Source organism: Thalassophryne amazonica, chromosome 14 (assembly GCF_902500255.1).
Source record: "Thalassophryne amazonica chromosome 14, fThaAma1.1, whole genome shotgun sequence".
NCBI lineage: Eukaryota > Metazoa > Chordata > Actinopteri > Batrachoidiformes > Batrachoididae > Thalassophryne > Thalassophryne amazonica.
Genome location: NC_047116.1, coordinates 2,979,934 through 3,000,588, shown reverse-complemented (window position 1 = coordinate 3,000,588; position 20,655 = coordinate 2,979,934). Strand labels below are relative to the sequence as shown.

Genomic DNA, 20,655 nt, shown 5'->3' with positions numbered 1-20,655 from the left:
TTAAACAAGAAAAACAGAAGAAATACTAAGGTGATCGCCTGCCACTAACCCTAAGCTTCACTAAAAGACCCAGAATTTAGATAAAGTTGAGGCCGCGGCATGCTCTGTTTACTAATAAAATGAAAGAAAAGAGTAAAAAGCATAATAAAACTGTACCAGTATGCTAGCCATATGAAAGGGAAAATAAGTGCGTCTTAAGTCTGGACTTGAAAGTCTCCACAGAATCTGTTTTATTGATGCAGGGAGATAATTCCACAGAACAGGGGCACGATAAGAGAAAGCTCTGTGACCCGAAGACTTCTTATTCACCCTAGGGACACAAAGTAGTCCTGCACCCTGAGAACGTAAAGCTCGGGCCGGTACGTAAGGTTTAATTAGGTCAGCTAAGTAGGGAGGTGCCAGTCTGTGAATAATTTTATAGACTAGTAGCAGAACCTTAAAATCTGATCTCACTGGGACAGGAAGCCAGCGAAGAGACGGCAAAATGGGTGTAATGTGGTTGAACTTTCTGCTTCGTGTCAAAAGTTTTGAACCAATTGGAGAGTCCTAATGCTGGACTGCGGTAAACCAGAAAATAGAACATTGCAGTAGTCCAATCTAAAAGAGAGAAATGCATGGATCAGGATTTCAGCATCAGCCATAGACAGGATGGGACAAATCTTCGCTATATTTTGCAGGTGGAAGAAAGCAGTCTTCGTAATATTTCTAATGTGGAGGCCAAAGGACAATGTAGGATCAAAAATTACCCCAAGGTTCCTCACTTTGTCAGTGTGATATATGACACACGAGCCTAGGCTGAGGGTTAACTGGTCAAATTGATGCAGATGTCTCACTGGACCAAGAACCATCATTTCAGTCTTATCAGAGTTTAAAAGTAGGAAGTTTCTAGACATCCAACTTCTCACTGCTGCAAGGCAATCTTCTAAGGATTTTATGTGAACGAGATTACCAGCAGTTATCGGCATGTATAACTGAGTATCATCAGCATAGCAGTGAAAGGTAATCCCAAAACGCCGCAATAGGTGCCCAAGGGGTGCTATATAAAGGGAGAAAAGCAGGGGGCCTAAGACAGACCCCTGTGGAACCCCAAATTTCATTTCACTAAGGTCAGAGGTAGTGTTACTGTACAAAACAGTGAGAACGACTGGTCAAGTATGATGTCAGCCATGCAAGGGCACTCCCAGTAATCCCAAAATGATTTTCCAGCCTATCAAGTAGAATATGATGATCCACGGTATCAAACACAGCACTGAGATCTAACAGCAACAGAACCATAGTGGTGTCTGAATCCATTGTAAGCAGAAGATCATTCACCACTTTAGTGAGAGCCGTCTCTGTGGAATCATATTTTCTAAAAGCAGACTGCAGTGGCTCAAAAAGATTATTCTCAGTAAGATAGTCAGTGTATTCACACTGAAAATCAAGATCAAGTGAGTTTTTGTCCTTCTGCTCCCCGAGCTCGCATTAGGACACCTGCGTTTGACAGCTGTACCAGACTCCCCACCTGCCACTGTCCCCGCAGCAGGTCACGCCCAATGGGGCCAGGAACATGACATCAGAAGTGAGCGCCCACTCGTGGCTCGCCTCCACATCTCACTGTAGTGAGCCCCCCCACTTTATGGTTTGCGATCCAGATTTTCTGAAGTAATTGATCCATAAACTGAAATCCGTAAAGTAGCTACTTAAACTGAAAGAAAATATATGTCATGAAAGATATTCACATTTTGCAAGACCTGCATTCACATTTTGTGGGATATTTTATTCACGGTTAGCAAAATTATTAACAGTTAGCAGATATTCACGGTTTGCACAAATTTTCATTAATGGTTTGTGGATAATTCATGATTTACAGAGATTCAAGTTTTAGGGGTCAACAACACACAGTTGGAGGATACGCTCCTGATGTTTCCTCAACACACCACTGTTCCTGCTCAGGGTGACAGTACACCTGATAGGATGTACACAAATGGACAGGGGACACATGGAGCTGCCCCCCACCCCCATCTTGGATCCTTAGATCACATTTCCATCTTGCTGGTCCCTGCTTACTGTCCTGTGCTAGAGAGCAGGAGACCTGCACAGAAGACAATCACTGGCACAGTTTACAGGACCATAACAATCAGATAATTGTTAGTCATCGGAAAACTGAAATAACTTGATCTCTCACCTTTTACATGCACATCAGTAAACCGATAACTGGAAAAAACAGGTTTAGATGATTACATGGCGGCTTGGTGGATTAGTGGTTGGCACCGGTGCCTCGCTTCCTGTCCTTTGTGTGGAGTTTGCATGTTCTCCCCATGTCTGTGTGAGTTTCCTCCCACAATCAAAAACCTGCTTATTTAGGGTCTGCTCCTTTCTCTGCCCCTGACCAAGGCAGCATCTCTACATCTGGAGTTGGCCTCCAGGCACTGGACTGTGGCTGCACACTGCCCCTAGTGGTTGGATTGTCTAACTGTAATAAAAGCTCTTATTTCTGTTCATTAGTTGGATTTCTTTAGAACTGGAGAAAGAAGAAAGGATAGCTCCTGAAGGGAAAGCATAGAGTCCCCCCCCCCCCCCCTTCTCTCTTAGCGAGGAGGTTCACAGAGTTGATGACCTTGCACCTGAATTAGGATGTCATGGTTTTAGGAAACTCCGCTCAACTTTAATACATTTGTCTATAAACCGTACCGATCAGCAAGAACTTTGCTCTTTAGAACACAGAAACACACAGGGCCATTCATGGACGACTGGGTGTCCTGTCAAATTTTTTTTGGACACACGAAGGACTTTGAACTTTGTGATCTGAAGAGGGATGTTACGAGGCACAGCGAGGTGGCAGGTCATCCCGCTGCACCTCCGGAAATGTGAGTCACAACTGCTTTTCCACATGCGCAGATATAAAACAATGAAGTAACTGATTAATGGTTTACATGCACCGAAGAAATCAGAGGACTGGGGAGAAATCCAGCTTCTCATAATCAGATAACGGTTGTTACCGGATAAAGCATGCCGGCCTTTCCCATTTATAGTTGTGCTCAAAAGTTTACATACCCTGGCAGAGTTGGGGTTTTTTTGGGCCTTTTTTCAGAGAATATGAATGATAAAATTTTTCCCCTCATGGTAAGTGGTTATTGAAGACATTTATTGTCAAAGAGCTGTGTTTCCTCTTTTTAAATCATAATGACAACAGAAACGACCCACATGAGCTTGGTCAAAAGTTGACACCCCCCTGTTCTTCATACCATGTGCTGCCCCCTTTAACATCAGTGACAGCTTGGAGTCTTTTGTGGTCGTTGTTAGAGCTGCCACAAACAACTATTGTGATAGTCGACTCGCCGGATCATACGTAATTTCCGAACACGTGTTCACAAATATGAATGACCAGATGTCTATAGCCGATACAAGCCCAAAAAAACTATTACCAAAATCTGCTCTCAGTCCGAGTGGAAAGAACCATTTACATGCATCAACGCCTTGTACTGGCTGTCACTGTTGGTCCTTTTCACTGGAACTGAAGGCAGAGTTTTAGGATAGTTTTAGTTTTCTGAGACTTGTAGCGGCTGGTCACGTTCGTTTTTATTTGTGAACACATTATGTAGCCCATTAACTTTTCTCTGGGTTTAAGGACTGTTTTCCTCAGTTAACCTGCATGTCAGCTTTTTTTAAAGGGATTATTCAAAATTAATTCTCTTTTAACCCTCTGGGGCCGACGCTGTCGCATACGACGGCTAAGACCAAGCTTTACTAAATTATAAATAACTTTTTAATGATATGAGAAAGAAACTTACTTTTTTGCTGAAAAGTTAACTCTGCGGACTTTTGAGCCACTGTCCACCATCTTTGTACTCCTCATAGAAGCTGTGTGATGACGTGCGCAATGTGAGTGTCCAATCACATGGTTTTCCAAAATCCAATCGTAGGGCAGATTTACCTCACATGAAAAGCCAAAGATCGATTTCAGGAGTGATATGTTACTAGTTGTCCCGTTTGAATAGCCCCCTGGGTGCTCCAGTGAGTACATACTATTAGTACATACTCAGTGTGCCCTGCGCCATTACACACAGCAAAAGTGAATGCAGACGGAGCAGATGGAGAGCCTCTGATGACAATCTCACGTGCTCAAACAAAGAGTGTGTAACTATCATGATTACTCCACTAGTTTGCATTTGAATGTTACTGGATAACTCTGTTGCTTTCTCAGTGTAAACCACTGTTTACCATATCAATGGACAACAAAACGCATAGACCATTTTGTATATAATGTTCAAAATGTGCAATTGTGTTTACTGTTGGAGCCTTTTTGTTGTACAGTTTTTCACACAAGACCTCAAATTACCTTTAAAGTGTCAAAACAGTTGTTTATTATAGTTTGCTATGTGTTTTGAATAAATGTGTGTGGAAAATTATTTTGCTTTATTTTTCCTTTCTTATTTCTGATTGTAAATCTTTATTACACTTAGAAAACACAACAAAAACATATATATTCTGAAAGCACAGATTGTCTTGAAAAAAGAGACAAAACTTGATTGTGGGATGCAGGGAGAGCTGTTAACAGCAATAATAAAACATTTATGCCAGGCAAGTGAACTGTCCAAAAAATGCCCTCGGACCCCTGAGGGTTAAACGTTCCTCATAGACAGCGACAGTTTTATGACATTTGAGAGACTCTACAACCTTAATACTGATTATATACTGGTCAAATTCAGCTAGACGTCCGTCTAAATTGGGGGTTAAAACAGCTGCCACTGAATATGTCTCGGACTTTATTGACATCAGTTATAAGAAATACAAACAGTGTGACACTGTGGTAAATCTGTGTGGAGTTGACGGTTCTTAAAAACCGAAGAAGAGCGAGGAAAGCCACCAAGAGACCCAGACAACCCAGAAAAAGTTACAGGCTTCTCTGGCGGCAACTGGCGAAACCGTACACAGTGAAAATTTTGCATTTTACAGCACCACTCTTAGCTTCATAGTGAAGGAGCGCGGAGAAGGACATTCTTTCACCAAAACAGATCAAATCTAGGCTTGCATCTCAGATGTACCTTCTGGTAATTTGTAGCTAAACTTTCAGGTCTTCTTTTTAAGAAAATCCTCCTCCACCAGTTCAGTACAGTACGGTTTTAATATGAAAGATGATTTACTGACCCCTGCTGGAATGGCATGTGAGTCCAGAATGAAGTGAGCAATGTTTGCTAATATCTATAGCTTCTCCAAAAATTTTAGTCCTATCAATGTTAGGTTTTGGTGGCATTTATCCTTGACCCAAAATACACAAACATACCAAAGAGCAAATGTCAGCTGTCCTAAGTTTCTCCGTGATCAAAGTTACAAACACGCATGCAGAGCTTTTTGTCTTTTCCCCATTCTGCTGCAAGCAGATGCTTCTAATTTAAGCACAAACAGAGACGGTATTGGAAGACATCACACTCAATACACTTCTCACTTATGGTACCAGCAACAAAACTTAACTAAACTGATTAAACCAATTGAACAACAAAAACAATGAATCAAACATGAACAACACTATTAAACTAACATGAACCACAATAACATTTAAAACCCCAAACTCCCATGATGCATTGCAGCACAAATAGTGATGCACCAATCCACATTTTTCACTTCCGATCCGAACCCAATACCCGAATTTGAATATCTGCTTATACTTATACTATTCCGATACCAGAGCTCTGTTTGCTTTAATATCATCATTGTTGATTTTATGAGGATACTTTGTATTTCCAGTTACACAGCTTCATGATGAAGTGTTCAGAGGAGGGTAAAGAAGACCTGAAAGTTCAGCTACAATTTGCCAGAAGGTACATCTAAGATGCAAGCCTAGAGTTGATGTTTTGGTGAAAGAATTAAGTACTTTTATTGATATATAGATTTATTTATAGACTTATTTTTATAGGACTTAAAAGAGAAAAGACAGCCCCCACTCTCTCTCTTCTTCTCTCTCTCTCTTTCTCCTCATCAATTTTAATGGAGCTTTACTGATATGGGAAACATGTTTACCTTGTCAAACCAAGTGTTGGAGTAAAAATAATAAATTAAGCCCTCTCGCTCCCTCTGTCTCTGACTGAAGCATACATTTACATTGTCAAAGCAAGTGTGAGAGTAAAAAATAAAAAATCACGCTCTCTCTCTGTTTTTGTGCTGAGCAAATGTTTTGGAAACACAAAGCCTTTCAACTGTAAATTTATAAATGTATTATCAGTAATGCTGACGCGAGGAACTCTAGATTTTTCCTTTCACCTGTGCTCTGAGCTGCCGTTTCATAGCATTTCACAGCCTTGTGACACTGAAGCGGCTGATTTTTCAGCAACAATACCGTTACTTTTTTGGAAAATCTGTGCTCAGCAGCACATACAATTTGAACCCGAGAGCAAGGCGGAAATTTGCCGTCACTCATGGCTAGAACACTGCGGACAGTGATGCCGGTAACGCGTTACTTAGTAACGCGTTACTCTAATCTGACCACTTTTTTTAGTAACGAGTAATCTAACGCGTTAATCTTTCCAAATCAGTAATCAGCTTAAAGTTACTTCTCCATGTCACTGTGCGTTACTATTATTTTTCATTGTGGGTCGATAGCAGCATTAAACTTGGTCTGTGGGCAGGAGGTCGGGGTTCGACTGAACTGCCCACTTTCAGTGAGCTGTGAGCTTTTCATCCGCGTTTTTTTGCAGCTGCTCGACTCGTCCTCACCTCTTAAAGCGCGGTGATCAGCACACCTGCACTGAGCTTTACAAAGACATTTTTATGCTTTATTTTTCTCCTTTATTTAGAATTCTGAGCTGAGCCGCTCTGTATCTGGTCGTTAAAAACAGCTGATCCTCCGCGACGCGTCAACAACTTAACACTATTTTCCACTCAAATGCACCTAAACTCTCTTTCTGAGGACCACATGATGTGAAAACGCAATAAAACTTTCTTACCTGTAAATCTGGTCCTGTTTTCTGCATAAATAAATGTTATCCATTCTTTGTGCTCAAACGCCAAAGCAGGGGCGAATCCAGATGGAATGGGGGCGTGGGGCAGGGATGTGCCCCCCACCCCCACAACACCCCTAGATTAAAGGTCCAGTTTTGAAGCCGTTTTTTACTACAACTACTAATATTGCTTAAAATAATAATAATTTCGACAAGTAAAATGTTTAGAGAGAATTTAAATGTTAGAAAAATGTTAGAATTTAATAGTTACATTTATAAACAATGTAGGTTCAAAATTGCAAGTTTTACTGTTACAGTGCTGTCAACAGTTAAATATGAGGTCAAGAAAAAGGTCTTTATTTTACTTTTTATAAAACAAGTATTTTCATTGAAGTCAAGAAAGGGTGAATATAAAGTGAGTTTTGGCAAAACAGGTATCATTGTCATGTTACGATACGATACATTGTCATGTTGAGGTGGCAGAGGGTTGTTGTCGGCAGCTGGGAAAAGTAACTAAAAAAGTAACTAGTAATCTAACTTAGTTACTTTTACAATTGAGTAATCAGTAAAGTAACTAAGTTACTTTTTCAAGGAGTAATCAGTAATTGGATTACTTTTTCAAAGTAACTGTGGCAACACTGACTGCGGAAGAGACCGCTCTAGTCTGAAGTTCTCTGCTTCAGTTCAAACCCCCCCCCAACACACTCAGCAGCAAACAGAAGAGAGCAAGCAGCACTTGAGAGGTTTCACAGATGTGGCTTGTCTCCAGTATTGGAAAATGCCGAATTGAATTACATTGGTATAGGAAGCAGATACCGATACTGGATCAGACTGCTCCCATCCTTACCTGTATTGCATTCACAAACACAAAACAAATGCACAATAAATAATTAAGAAAAATACTGACTTCTGAACTGTTTATACACAGTGTAACTTATTTTGGCTCTTTAAGCCGTTGTGTTGCTTCAAAAACAGGGAAGACCTGTGAACCGGAAGTGTGAGTTAGCTCTTTGCACATGTGCACTGATAAATTCAAAACTGTCTGATTGGCCAATTTGCCAGAAATTGATGTTGTACCCACCTTCTCCCGTACTTTAGTATGAAAGCTGTGAATTCATAAAATGTAAAAAAAAACAAAACACTGAGAACACACATCACAGAATTAAACTATAAAATGTATAATAGATGTTTTTGAAAGGACAGATGAAATTACAAAATACTTGAAATATCTTTAAATTTTAACTGGGAGGCAATTTGGGAGCAAAAAAAAAAAAAAACAAACAAACAAAAAAAACCCCCACACCCAAAACACAAAACCAGCTTCCAAAACAGGGGTGGCCAAGGTCGGTCCTCGACAGCCACCTTCCTACAACCCCTGGCAAAAATGATGGAATCACCGGCCTCGGAGGATGTTCATTCAGTTGTTTAATTTTGTAGAAAAAAAGCAGATCACAGACATGACACAAAACTAAAGTCATTTCAAATGGCAACTTTCTGGCTTTAAGAAATCAAGAAAAAAAAATTGTGGCAGTCAGTAACAGTTACTTTTTTAGACCAAGCAGAGGGAAAAAATATGGAATCACTCAATTCTGAGGAAAAAATGATGGAATCATGAAAAACAAAAGAACGCTCCAACACATCACTAGTATTTTGTTGCACCACCTCTGGCTTTTATAACAGCTTGCAGTCTCTGAGGCATGGACTTAATGAGTGACAAACAGTACTCTTCATCTATCTGGCTCCAACTTTCTCTGATTGCTGTTGCTAGATCAGCTTTGCAGGTTGGAGCCTTGTCATGGACCATTTTCTTCAACTTCCACCAAAGATTTTCAATTGGATTAAGATCAGGACTATTTTTTGACCCTGTGTGTCTTTTTGCAAGGAATGTTTTCACAGTTTTTGCTCTATGGCAAGATGCATTATCATCTTGAAAAATGATTTCATCATCCCCAAACATCCTTTCAGTTGATGGGATAAGAAAAGTGTCCAAAATATCAACGTAAACTTGTGCATTTATTGATGATGTAATGACAGCCATCTCCCCAGTGCCTTTACCTGACATGCAGCCCCATATCATCAATGACTGGAAATTTACATGTTCTCTTCAGGCAGTCATCTTTATAAATCTCATTGGAACGGCACCAAACAAAAGTCCAGCATCATCACCTTGCCCAGTGCAGATTCGAGATTCATCACTGAATATGACTTTCATCCAGTCATCCACAGTCCACGATTGCTTTTCCTTAGCCCATTGTAACCTTGTTTTTTTCTGTTTAGATGTTAATGATGGCTTTCGTTTAGCTTTTCTGTATGTAAATCCCATTTCCTTTAGGCGGTTTCTTACAGTTCGGTCACAGACGTTGACTCCAGTTTCCTCCCATTTGTTCCTCATTTGTTTTGTTGTGCATTTTCGATTTTTGAGACATATTGCTTTAAGTTTTCTGTCTTGATGCTTTGATGTCTTCCTTGGTCTACCAGTATGTTTGCCTTTAACAACCTTCCCATGTTGTTTGTATTTGGTCCAGAGTTTAGACACAGCTGACTGTGAACAACCAACATCTTTTGCACCATTGCGTGATGATTTACCCTCTTTTAAGAGTTTGATAATCCTCTCCTTTGTTTCAATTGACATCTCTCGTGTTGGAGCCATGATTCATGTCAGTCCACTTGGTGCAACAGCTCTCCAAGGTGTGTTCACTCCTTTTTAGATGCAGACTAACGAGCAGATCTGATATGATGCAGGTGTTAGTTTTGGGGATGAAAATTTACAGGGTGATTCCATAATTTTTTCCTCAGAATTGAGTGATTCCATATTTTTTTCTTCTGCTTGGTCTAAAAAAGTAACCGTTACTGACTGCCACAATTTTTTTTCCTGATTCCTTATAGTGTTTCTTAAAGCCAGAAAGTTGCCATTTGAAATTACTTTAGTTTTGTGTCATGTCTGTGATCTGCTTTTTTACTACAAAATTAAACAACTGAACGAACATCCTCCGAGGCCGGTGATTCCATAATTATTGCCAGGGGTTGTAGTTGTCTCCCTGCTCCAACACACCTGAATCCAATGAAAGATTAATGAGCCTTTCATTGGATTCAGGTGTGTTGGAGCAGGGAGACTAAGAGTGTCAGGAAGGTGGCTCTCGAGGACCGAACTTGGCCACCCCTGTTCCAAAACAATAAAAAAATTAACGAAATAACTGGAAAAACAAACTTTGATCAAAAAGTTACGAACTAAATTACAACAGGGTCCTCGTAGGACGTTGTCCTACTCGGGCCCTAATTAAACCGGCAGCCACTGTTATGTCTGTACAACATGTTGATAAATGAAAAATGTTTAATACAGAGAGAGAAAGAGAAAAACAAAACGTCGTATCGTCGTATCACAAACCTGCTGCCTGTAAGTGAACGTCCGGGTTAAAGACGGTGTCCAGCAGGTGTCGCTGTCGGTGGTTCTCCTCTTTGGAACGACAAAGTTCCTCCTCGTACTCTGCTATGGTTCTTTCAAACAGCCCAAATATCTCTTCAGCAGCCGCAGTTAGTCGCTGCTTCACCAACGCTCTCAGCATTTGGACTTTAGACATTTTCACACAACGACACCAACTTTTTCTACAACAAACTCAACGTCACAAAACAACAAAAAAAAAACAAAGAATCACAGACATGAAGGCTGCTGCTCACAGCTAGCAGGCTAAGCTAAGTGCCGGAAACAGAGGCGCCTTCAAAGTAAGAGAGCGGACAGAGGCGCACCTTCAAAGTAAGAGAGCGGACAGAGAGGCACCTTCAGAGTAAGAGAGCGGACAGAGAGGCGCCTTCAAAGTAAGAGAGCGGACAGAGAGGCGCCTTCAAAGTAAGAGAAAGGACAGAGGTCCCAAACATCAAAATGGCCGACAGGAACAACTCTGACAACATTTTGCTTCAATTGATGCTTGATTTTGCCCGAAACTTTCACATTTTCCCCTAAAAAACGGAATTCTGGGAATTTTCTGAAAATTTTCATCACTGCAGGTCGGCACAGACCCGGTTACAGCCCTGAAGCCTATCCCTTTTATTGTATTTTCGTCAACGATCCCAAATTTGGACTTAAAACTGCTATATCATATATTCGAGAACATATACTGGGAGTTAATTTGATCATTGTAAAAAACTCAGAAAGTTGTATTATAGGCTAATATCACTGTTGAATTTCTTGGTGACAGATGCACTATGATGAATTTGTTTAATTAAGCACAGGCAGTGTATATATGCACGTCCGCTCGCCCAGCCGCGTGTATATTTGAATGTTACTCGTTATAATTTCTGTTGGATTATTGGGGGGTCAACAACCCAGGAGGTTACAGCCTAAAATGACTACGACTACGACTGCTTGATCACTCAACCAAATGGCACATGATTTGCTGTGAGAAGGACACACTCATGAAAAAGGTGCAATCAGGACTGTTGTCTCTTGTGACATACAGATGACTGTGAACCAAAACAAACGCAGCATATGGTTCATCTACAAGCCCTAGCCAATGGAGGTGGAGTTGGCCATGAGATCAAACCCTACCCCCCCCATATTATATATATATATATGAAATGTGGTTAAAAATCTTTCATGTCTGCACAAACACACTCGATTTCAGGTTGCAATAAATATCAAAACTGAATGTAATATGTTTAGAAATATGGTTACTGTAAATACTTGAACTCAAAATCTTTCTTTTCTCTCTTGCAGAATTTCAATCACGACTGATACAATGCAGACAATGTGGACCGAGCCAGATAATCGTCCATGAACCGTGACAACCAAGACAATTCACGGTTTGCAAATGGCACCGTTTTAAGGAAAATGGTCCAAATTTCCTGTTTTGCAATGTTTCTTAAATTTAATGTTGATATAAAACACAGAATTTTATAATCTGAATCAAAAGTGCAACAACAACTTATTATTATGAAATATTGACGAAACAAGATAATAAGAGAGAGAACAGAGGCGCCTTCAATTTGTCATATGTTTCCCATGTCAATCAATCTCCATCCATCCATTTTCTTCCGCTTTATCCGGAGTCGGGTCGCGGGGGCAGCAGCTCAAGCAAAGCCGCCCAGACCTCCCCCAGCTCCTCCGGGGGAACCCCAAGGCGTTCCCAAGCCAGCCCAGAGATGTAGTCCCTCCAGCGTGTCCTGGGTCTTCCCCAGGGCCTCCATTGAAAAGAAATGAAATGAACTCTCTTTTACTCTGAAGGCGCCTCTGTTCTCTCTCTTAGTTGCCTCTGTTCCGTCTCTTACTTTGAAGGTTCCGCTGTTTCCTCTCTAACTTTGAAGGCGCCTCTGTTCCCTCTCTTACTTTGAAGGCGCCTCTGTTTCCGGCCCTTAGCTTAGCCTGCTAGCTGTGAGCAGCAGTCTTCGTGTCTGTGACTCTTTGGTTCTTTTGTTGTTTTTGACGTTGAGTTTGTTGTAGGAAAAGTTGTTGTTGTGTGAAAATGTCTAAAGTCCAAATGCTGAGAGCGTTGGTGAAGCAGCGACTAACTGCGGCTGCTGAAGAGATATTTGGGCTGTTTGAAAGAACCATAGCAGAGTACGAGGAGGAACTTTGTCGTTCTAAAGAGGAGAACCACCGACAGCGACACCTGCTGGACGCCGTCTTTATCCCTGAAGTACAAACAGGTTTGCTTACTTTGATTTTGTCCATTTTCTAATCCACTCCATTGATCTGTATATATTGCATATGAAACTTTTTTACAAATATTTACATCATTATATGATAAAAATTGTCCAATTAAACAAGACTACAGAAAACAAAAAATCCAAGATCGACCATGGATGACGAAAGGGTTACGAAATGCATGTAATAAGAAAAATACACTGTATAGAGAATTCATAAAACTAAAGACTAAAGAGGCAGAAAATAGATATAAGAAATACAAAAATAGATTAACTAATATTATACGGGTATGTAGGAAGGAATATTATAGTAACATATTATATAATAACAAAAACAATATTAAAGGAATATGGGATATATTAAATAGCATTATCAAAAATGGTAATAAAAAACAGAGTTACCCTCAGTATTTCATTGATAATAATGTCAAGAAGGAAAATAAGGATGAGGTAGTCAATGGTTTTAATAATTTTTTTGTAAATATTGGACCAAGCTTGGCAGAAAAAATTCCCGATTCCCAACCTGAGGATTGGGATAATAATCTCATAGAAAGAAATCCCTGTTCAATGTTCCTCACAGCAGTGGATGGAAATGAAATTATAGACATTGTGAATAATTGTAAATATAAAACATCTACCGATTTAAATGAAATTGATATGGTGGTGGTAAAACAGGTCATTGAATGGATTGTAGAACCATTAACATACATCTGTAACTTATCATTTCAAACCGGTAAATTTCCCAATCAAATGAAAATAGCTAAGGTTATGCCGCTGTATAAGACTGGGGATAGATACCACTTCACGAATTATAGACCTGTTTCTTTGCTTCCACAATTTTCCAAATTATTAGAAAAGTTATTCAATAATAGATTAGACAAATTCATAAATAAACATAAATTACTTACTGATAGTCAATATGGATTCAGAGCACATAGTTCAACATCACTTGCATTAATAGAATCAGTTAATCTCTTCACTGGCCTCCTGTCTCTGCGAGATCAGATTTTAATGTTTTGTTACTGGTCTATAAAATTGTTCACAGACTGGCCCCTCCCTACCTAGCTGACCTAATTAAAACTTACGTACTGGCCCAGGCTCTGCGTTCTCAGCGTGCAGGACTACTTTGTGTCTCTAGGGTGAATAAGAAGTCTGCAGGTCACAGAGCTTTCTCTTATCGTGCCTCTGTTCTGTGGAATGATCTCCCGTTGTACATAAGGCAGTCGGATACTGTGGTGACTTTTAAATCTAAAGCCTAAAGACCCACTTGTTTTCCCTGTTTTATCAGTAGTATATTATGCTATTATGTGGTTTTTATTCTGTGTACTTTTTTATGGTTTTGCTTTTTATCATGTTTTTAGTGTTTTAACTAAGTTTGTTCTGTTTTTCCGTGTTGTATTGTGTGAAGCGCATTGAGGCGATCTTATCGTGAGCTGGCGCTATATTGAAAAAAGAAAAAAAAATTTTTGTTCATTTTAAAACACTATCAGTTCTTTAAAAAAAAACCCAAACTGCTGAAGTCAAATGTTTAAATAGATGTAGAAAGCAAGCAGTAACAGTCCAGTGTTGGGGTGGGTGGTATAAATGATATATTCGGTTCACGGTATAAATTTGGCCGACGGTCGAGCTTTAGACTCCACCGACCAATCGTGGTAATGCTTGTTGACGATGTCATCGTATTTCTTCCTCAGTGACTCTGAATGACTGGAAAAGGGTGCAGTCAGTGTTTTGGTCACAGGCTCTATCTCCACCTCAGTAGATTAAAACTTCTCCTTGTAAGAGTGTAAAATTATAAACTTTTTTAACCCTCTGGAGTTGCCTGACTGAATTTGGTCATGTAAAAGTCACATGAACATATGAAGAAATTGTCCCATTAAATTCATCAGACTCTGTTTCAATGCATTTTAAAAGTGCACACTTCAAGCTTTATACTAGTTTTTAAATTATGTTAATAGGCCTACTATAACCTAAATTATGATAATTTCTGCACTGTTTTTTTATTTTATGGTTATATTTGGTGCGCGTATAACAGAAAGCTGCAATAAACAGTCTCACATTTTGTCATTCAACTGAGCTGAGAGCTCCGTCTCAGGACAGGAGAGCAGAGAAAAAAAAACCCACACCTTCCACTTTATCATTGGTGAAACCACATGACATGAGCCAGTCAGGATCATCAACCCATGTGGTAGCGTCTCTGAAGTCTTTCTGAAAAAAACGTCACCAAAAGTAGACAAACTATTACTGCCTCCTGCTGGACAGAAGCAGGAATGGCAAAATGAGATTATTCCAATGCACAAAAATGCATGTGTAGTATGTTAGAGAATCAGACGCTCAAAATTATGTTTTTGTTTTTTAATTAGTTTATTTTAATCAATTTAGCTTTGTAAAGGGACTATATGACCCATTCAGAAACACTTTCATGATAACTTTACACTTCCATATATATTGTGATATATAATGTTACCGTGAAGGGATTCAGTTTATATCGTGATATGAGTTTTAAGTCATCACCCAGTCCTAGTCCACTGTGAATTTGTGGTTTTATCAAACAGTAATAACACCGCATTCTGATCCATGTGATAGTCTATTTTATGTAACAAAAAATAGATCTAGGTCATTTGATTGGTGGTTTGAATGTCATGTGATATGGATCATTTGTACCATTTGCCATTATGTGTTATGTGTCGGACGGAGAACTGACCAGCGTTTGAAGGACCCAGTATGAAATAAGCAGAGCACGGTACAAAGGATAACAAAATTTAATGACATAACACTGCGGTGCAAAAGTATAACAAATTAGTGCGCGGACTGGCGAGGTGGATATACGGTGCGCTCCCAGCTGCACAAACGGTCCGGAGCCAGAAACAGTTCGGACCCAAGGACCCCGCCGACACCCCCCAGGTGGCCGCGACAAACCGAGTCTGTGAAAGAAGAAATCATCATGTGAGTCCACACTCCACACACAGAGAGACCGCTCAAAGGTGTACACAAACAGCAAACACTTCCTGGCTTAATCACTAATCAGCTTCCCACCCTGCAGGCATGGAACACCCCGTTCACATTACTCACTGCAGTGGAAGCTGATTAAACGACTAACATAACAGCTCAATATAATAAGGTGTGAGGGACACCACATTTACTGACTGTACAAATGTTAGTCACAAAACCTGACGTACCTCAGGAAGTGTGCTGACGAGCGTGAGACCTCACCCCCTCCTCTTTCACAGACCATGGCATCAAACCTGGACGTTCTCTGCATCCATAATGATGAGATGGCTCTCAAGACGACGATCTCACCCGTCTGGTCACAAGGTCGAGTCTCTGGCAAATACACACTGTGTACTCCAGACTTAAATGCCACCATGCTCCAATCCGTGTAGATGCACCACCGCTGTGAGTCCTGACGAGCTGCACATGATCAGCCTCAGGTGATCAGGGTGAGGTCCTGATAACTCAGCCACACAGCCACTCAGTCCTAAACGCGTGCCACCTGGAAGGAAAAACAAAAGACAGAAACAGAAGACAGAAACGAAAGGCAGCCAGGCACCCCCAACCATACAACATTATGTTCCATTTACTGTGCAAGTTTGGTTCTATTTGCTTTGTGCTATTGCACGCCGCGACCACCGCACACTCACACCAGTGGTGACAGCGCTTAGTTTAAAAACACATAGCCGGGTTTATTTTGCTGACAGTTGATGATTTTAAACAAGCTTATTGAGGGTGCTCTTTCTTCTAACACAATAAAAAAACCAAACAAATCCAGTATGCTGTCAGTCGTCTGGAGGTATTTACAGTATTCGCTGGGATGTCTGTATCTGAACTACAAGTACTGTGGGATGAAGAGCTTGACAAATTTCTGTCATGATTTCGTTGGACTGAAAACAGCAGACTGTAGTTTGTACACAAAGATGTCAATGCACGGCATCAGCTACGGACTCCATCGTCAGGTTTGTTTTTGAACTACCTGACTGTTTTTGAAAGTTGACTAAGAACAATTTTTAATTGGATTGGGCTCCTATTTTAAATTCATGTTGGACTGTTTGCACCTCTTGACATCAAAGGACCAGTGACGCACACCACAGTGTAAGACCCTTTTCTCTTGTTTATAAAGTTATAAAATAACAAGGATCTATTTTAGGTGTTATATAAAACAAATGATGGATGTTTTTTTAATTCATGCAATGGAAAGAATATTTCATTTGGTGAAAGATGGAATGTTCCATTCAACAGAACACAGCCAAGAATGAAATATTCCTACCATTGCATTCATAAACATTCGTTATTTGTATAATAGTTCTGTCATTTTACCAATATTGAAAAATATGCTTTTTATGGCTAAAAAGTGCAAGAAAATTGGACTGAGAAATAGCTCTCCTTTAGTGTATTAATTACACCAGATTGCACAAAATTGCATGTAATATTTCAACATTTCATGGGGGTGGTCCCATGCTGCACCCCCAACACCATTTTAAAAACACAAAACAAAAAAGTTTCAGGTTGGTTTTTTTTTGGTTTTTTTTGTATGGTCACTCACATCACTGTTCATGAAATTTTTGATATTATTATTGCCATAACGCCACAAACTCCAATCAAAATTTAGATTTTTTTTTCCCCCTTGGGGGAGGCCTTAGGTGCCCCCCTCCTCACCTTCCCTGCATACCACTGTTGGTGACATCATTCCAACTTTTTCCATCATGACCTGTCGGTACCCTCGGGCGATGACGTAATGGGTAGATATGGTATCAAGGACAGGAATGTGAAAGGACAGGTGGTAGATTTTCCAAAAAGGGTGGAAGTGGCTGTGGTGAATATTTATTTTAATAAAAAGGAGGAACACAGGGCGACCTGTAAGATCTGTGGATTTTATGTTCCTGGACTGGCCGCTCAAGTAGAGCCTATGTTTGTAAAACACGGTTGGGCAGATGAAGCCTGGATGAAAGAAAAATGTGTTCCAGTGTCTCTGTGTCAGCAATGGATGGAACAGGCAGAATCTTTGCTTTGTGGTTTCAGAGCCTCTCATTTCAAGATGAAAGTAGTTTTCTGTAACGTCTCTCTGTGCGTTGTGTCCTACAGATCATCAGGAGGTGTTGATGGATAAAGATGATGTTGCCACTGAGCAGACACACATGAGTCCTGCTCTGGCCCAGGAAGACCCCAAGTCCCTGAACATTAAAAAGGAACAAGAGGAACTTTGGATCAGTCAGAAGAAGGAGATGGTTCAAGGGCTGGAGGAGGCCAATGTCACTCACAGCAGGAAATCAGAAGATGATGGAGAGGACTGTGGAGCATCACAACCAGACAGAAACTCCAATCCAGGCTGTGATTTACAAAGACACGCTGAAGACAAGGATTCAGAGTGTTCCCAGCCTAAAACTGTTGGTGGCTGGACAGAAACTGCAGAACCTCAGTCAGGTTTAAAGGACTGTAATTCCGGAGAGAAACATTTTAGCTCCTTTCACTGTCAGAAAAGATTTGGTTTGGAGACACCTGTGGGTGCTCACTCTGGACAGGTGTTTAGGTCTTTAAATTATGTTCAAGGATTTGGACAAGCAGAAGGTCTGACACAGCATGTGAAGAGCCACATGGCAGAGAAGCCGTACCAGTGGAGTGTTTGTGACAGAAACCTCACGTGTAAATCAGACATCATTAGCTACTGTGTTGGTGAGTCCTCACAACTACTTCAAGGCCAGACTGAGGAGGACAGGGAAGCGGAGCCTCAAGCCAGCACCTCGACCCAACACCTGGAAACAGGAGCCGATACAGAGGACTGCAGGGGACCAGAACCAGATTCAAACTCACATACTGATGGTAATTTTCTACCAGAAAATGACAACAAGATTTCTTTATCTTCTAAACCTGACAGCGAAGTCAGCAATGAAGACTGGAAGGAGGCGGGCGACCCGCGGTTAGGGTTAAGCTATGTGGCAAATGATGGACTGTCTGCAAGTGATCTGGCCTGGAATACTGTTGAGAATCCATTTAGCTGCTCTTATTGTACTAAAACCTTTAACCGGAAGGACAATCTGAAGAGACACGCAAGAATTCATACAGGAGAGAAACCACTTGCTTGTAACAGGTTTAAGCAGCAGGACTCTGACTCGCCCGCTCCCAAGAGAAGTCGTTCTGAAGAAAAGCGATACAGCTGTTCGGTGTGTAAGAAACGTTTCGGCTGGAGCACTGATCTCGTGAGACACATGAGGACACACACAGGAGAGAGACCTTACAGCTGCTCCTTTTGTAACAAAGGTTTCACACAGAAAGTGACTCTGACAGCACACATGACTCTGCATACAGGTGAGAAACTGTTCAGGTGCAACCAGTGCGGGAAAGGGTTTAACCAGAAATCATATTTGAGGAAGCATAAGTGTCTGGAGGTCGGCTCTTTCTAGACCTGCCTGTTCAGCTGGTGATTTTCTGGAACATTTCTATATCCTGATTTACTCTGACTGAAGGACACAGAGCCTTTTAAAATTACAGATGTTTTACCGCAACTCTGGATTGGAGTGTCAGACCATCTTATGTCAGCAAGCAGGTATTCCACAAAGAGAGAAAAACCCAGAACCTGCTGACTTGTCTTTGACCTTTGAGAAAACAAAGTAAGCCTGTATTTGGAGAACTATGAGCACAGTAAGATGCATAAGGCTTAATGATAGCTGACACCACAAACTGTTTCTGTTCACTTTGACCTCACAGGAAGAGGGTCAGCATTTGGATCCCAGCCGAGTCCGTGTGTCGATCACTTGTCCCTTCCATTGTTTTGTGTGCTTTCTTACGGAAAGACCAGCTTCCTCCCACAGTCAAAAGATGTTCTGCTTGGGCTAATTCCTGGATTGGTACACTTGCATTTTTGGTGCAAAACTCATTCACGCCAGTTACTGCGACTCACCTGTGGTGAATTAGCTTTGAGCATCCAATCAGCTCATCCAATCAGAGCCTTCTTACTACTTCTGATGTTTGAGGTGGTAGAAGTAAATAAAGTCCAAGTGGTCTCAGTTATATGTTTAATTATTTTGGAATCATGTGTTATACTGAAGTGTAAATTGTTCTAAATCAAGGCTGAAAACAAATGATGGACAGTGCTCATGTGTTCATCCATTCAGGACTTTCCTCAGGAAAACACAAATCCATTAGATTTCAAAAAGGCAAACATGATCAGAAAAAGATGAGAAATGAGCATGTGAAAAAAATTGGTGTGTTGCCATGCTTGTTATCAAAATACAGAGTATCACCTAGTGGGGAAAGGAGTATGGTATTTTCCAGAGTATACTCACTGTGTTTTACTAGTTTGGGAGGCCCTGCAACTTATACAACATGTACGTATACCGAAAATTAACAAGTTTGTAGTTAATAATAGTAATTATAATTATTTTTATGGACGTTTTCCAAGTATCAAAGCACTAAACAAAATAAAGTTCAATAATTAAAGAATAAATGCCAGTTAAAAAAAAAGAGAACAATGCACAAAAATACCAAATAGTCCAGAAATATGGTAATACTTTTGTGTGAAATTCAAAAGATCATCAAATCCTAATCAAATGTTATTATCTGCAGAACACAGAGAAAAATGAATGTTAGGTGAAAACATTTTTTTTTTTTAAGTCTCTAATGGTTGCATGAATATTGAAACCCTTGTTTACTTTGCTTTATTCATTCATGAACAAGGAACAAAAGAAAATAAATCTTGTAAACATTGTCACTTATAAATTCATAAAAAAACATCCATAAACTTCCACAAACTAATTTATCATGTAGCAAAAAGGAAGAAGTTGACTGCATTGCTGTAGTGCTGTTCCAATGAACAGAAGCTCAGTGCTTTACAGTGATGCCTCACATTTACATGTTTGCTCTTAAACCGTTCAGTCATTTAACAGTGAGACTCTGCCAGTGTCAGAGGTAATGCTCACGCCCCAAAACAAGCATCACAACATATCAATTATTATTATTTTTTTTCATTTTTCAGTTCTCATCTTCTGATCATGAAGCCTTTTTTTCCTCATTGAAATCTGATGGATTTTTGTGTGTGTGTGTGTGTGTGTGTGTGTGTGTAAAGTCACTGTTAATTATTTTATTAAGTTATTGAACCTTACAGCTGTGATGT

At 40.3% G+C, this 20,655-nt stretch overlaps 2 protein-coding genes across 4 annotated transcripts in view; one reads left to right on the top strand and one right to left on the bottom strand.

Annotated features, from left to right (window-relative positions):
* The window catches only part of LOC117525401 (zinc finger protein OZF-like), a 108,493-nt gene extending 97,949 nt beyond the window's left edge, over positions 1-10,544 (bottom strand). For both annotated transcript variants that reach the window (XM_034187263.1, XM_034187262.1), the window contains exon 1: positions 10,303-10,544. In XM_034187263.1, the coding sequence (XP_034043154.1) occupies positions 10,303-10,495 (193 nt within the window). In that variant the 5' untranslated portion in view covers positions 10,496-10,544. The remainder of the gene's footprint in view (positions 1-10,302) is intronic.
* Positions 10,545-12,332: 1,788 nt separating this feature from the next.
* On the top strand, positions 12,333-19,903 carry LOC117525400 (zinc finger protein OZF-like). 2 transcript variants are annotated; one of them, XM_034187261.1, is made up of 3 exons: positions 12,333-12,557; positions 17,631-18,212; positions 18,312-19,902. In XM_034187261.1, exons 1-3 carry the CDS (start codon positions 12,374-12,376, stop codon positions 18,944-18,946), a joined length of 1,401 nt encoding a protein of 466 aa, XP_034043152.1. In that variant the 5' UTR covers positions 12,333-12,373; the 3' UTR covers positions 18,947-19,902. The 2 variants fall into 2 exon arrangements, with proteins under 2 accessions (XP_034043152.1, XP_034043149.1); XM_034187258.1 differs by having other exon boundaries at positions 17,631-19,903.
* The last annotated feature ends 752 nt before the right edge of the window (positions 19,904-20,655 follow it).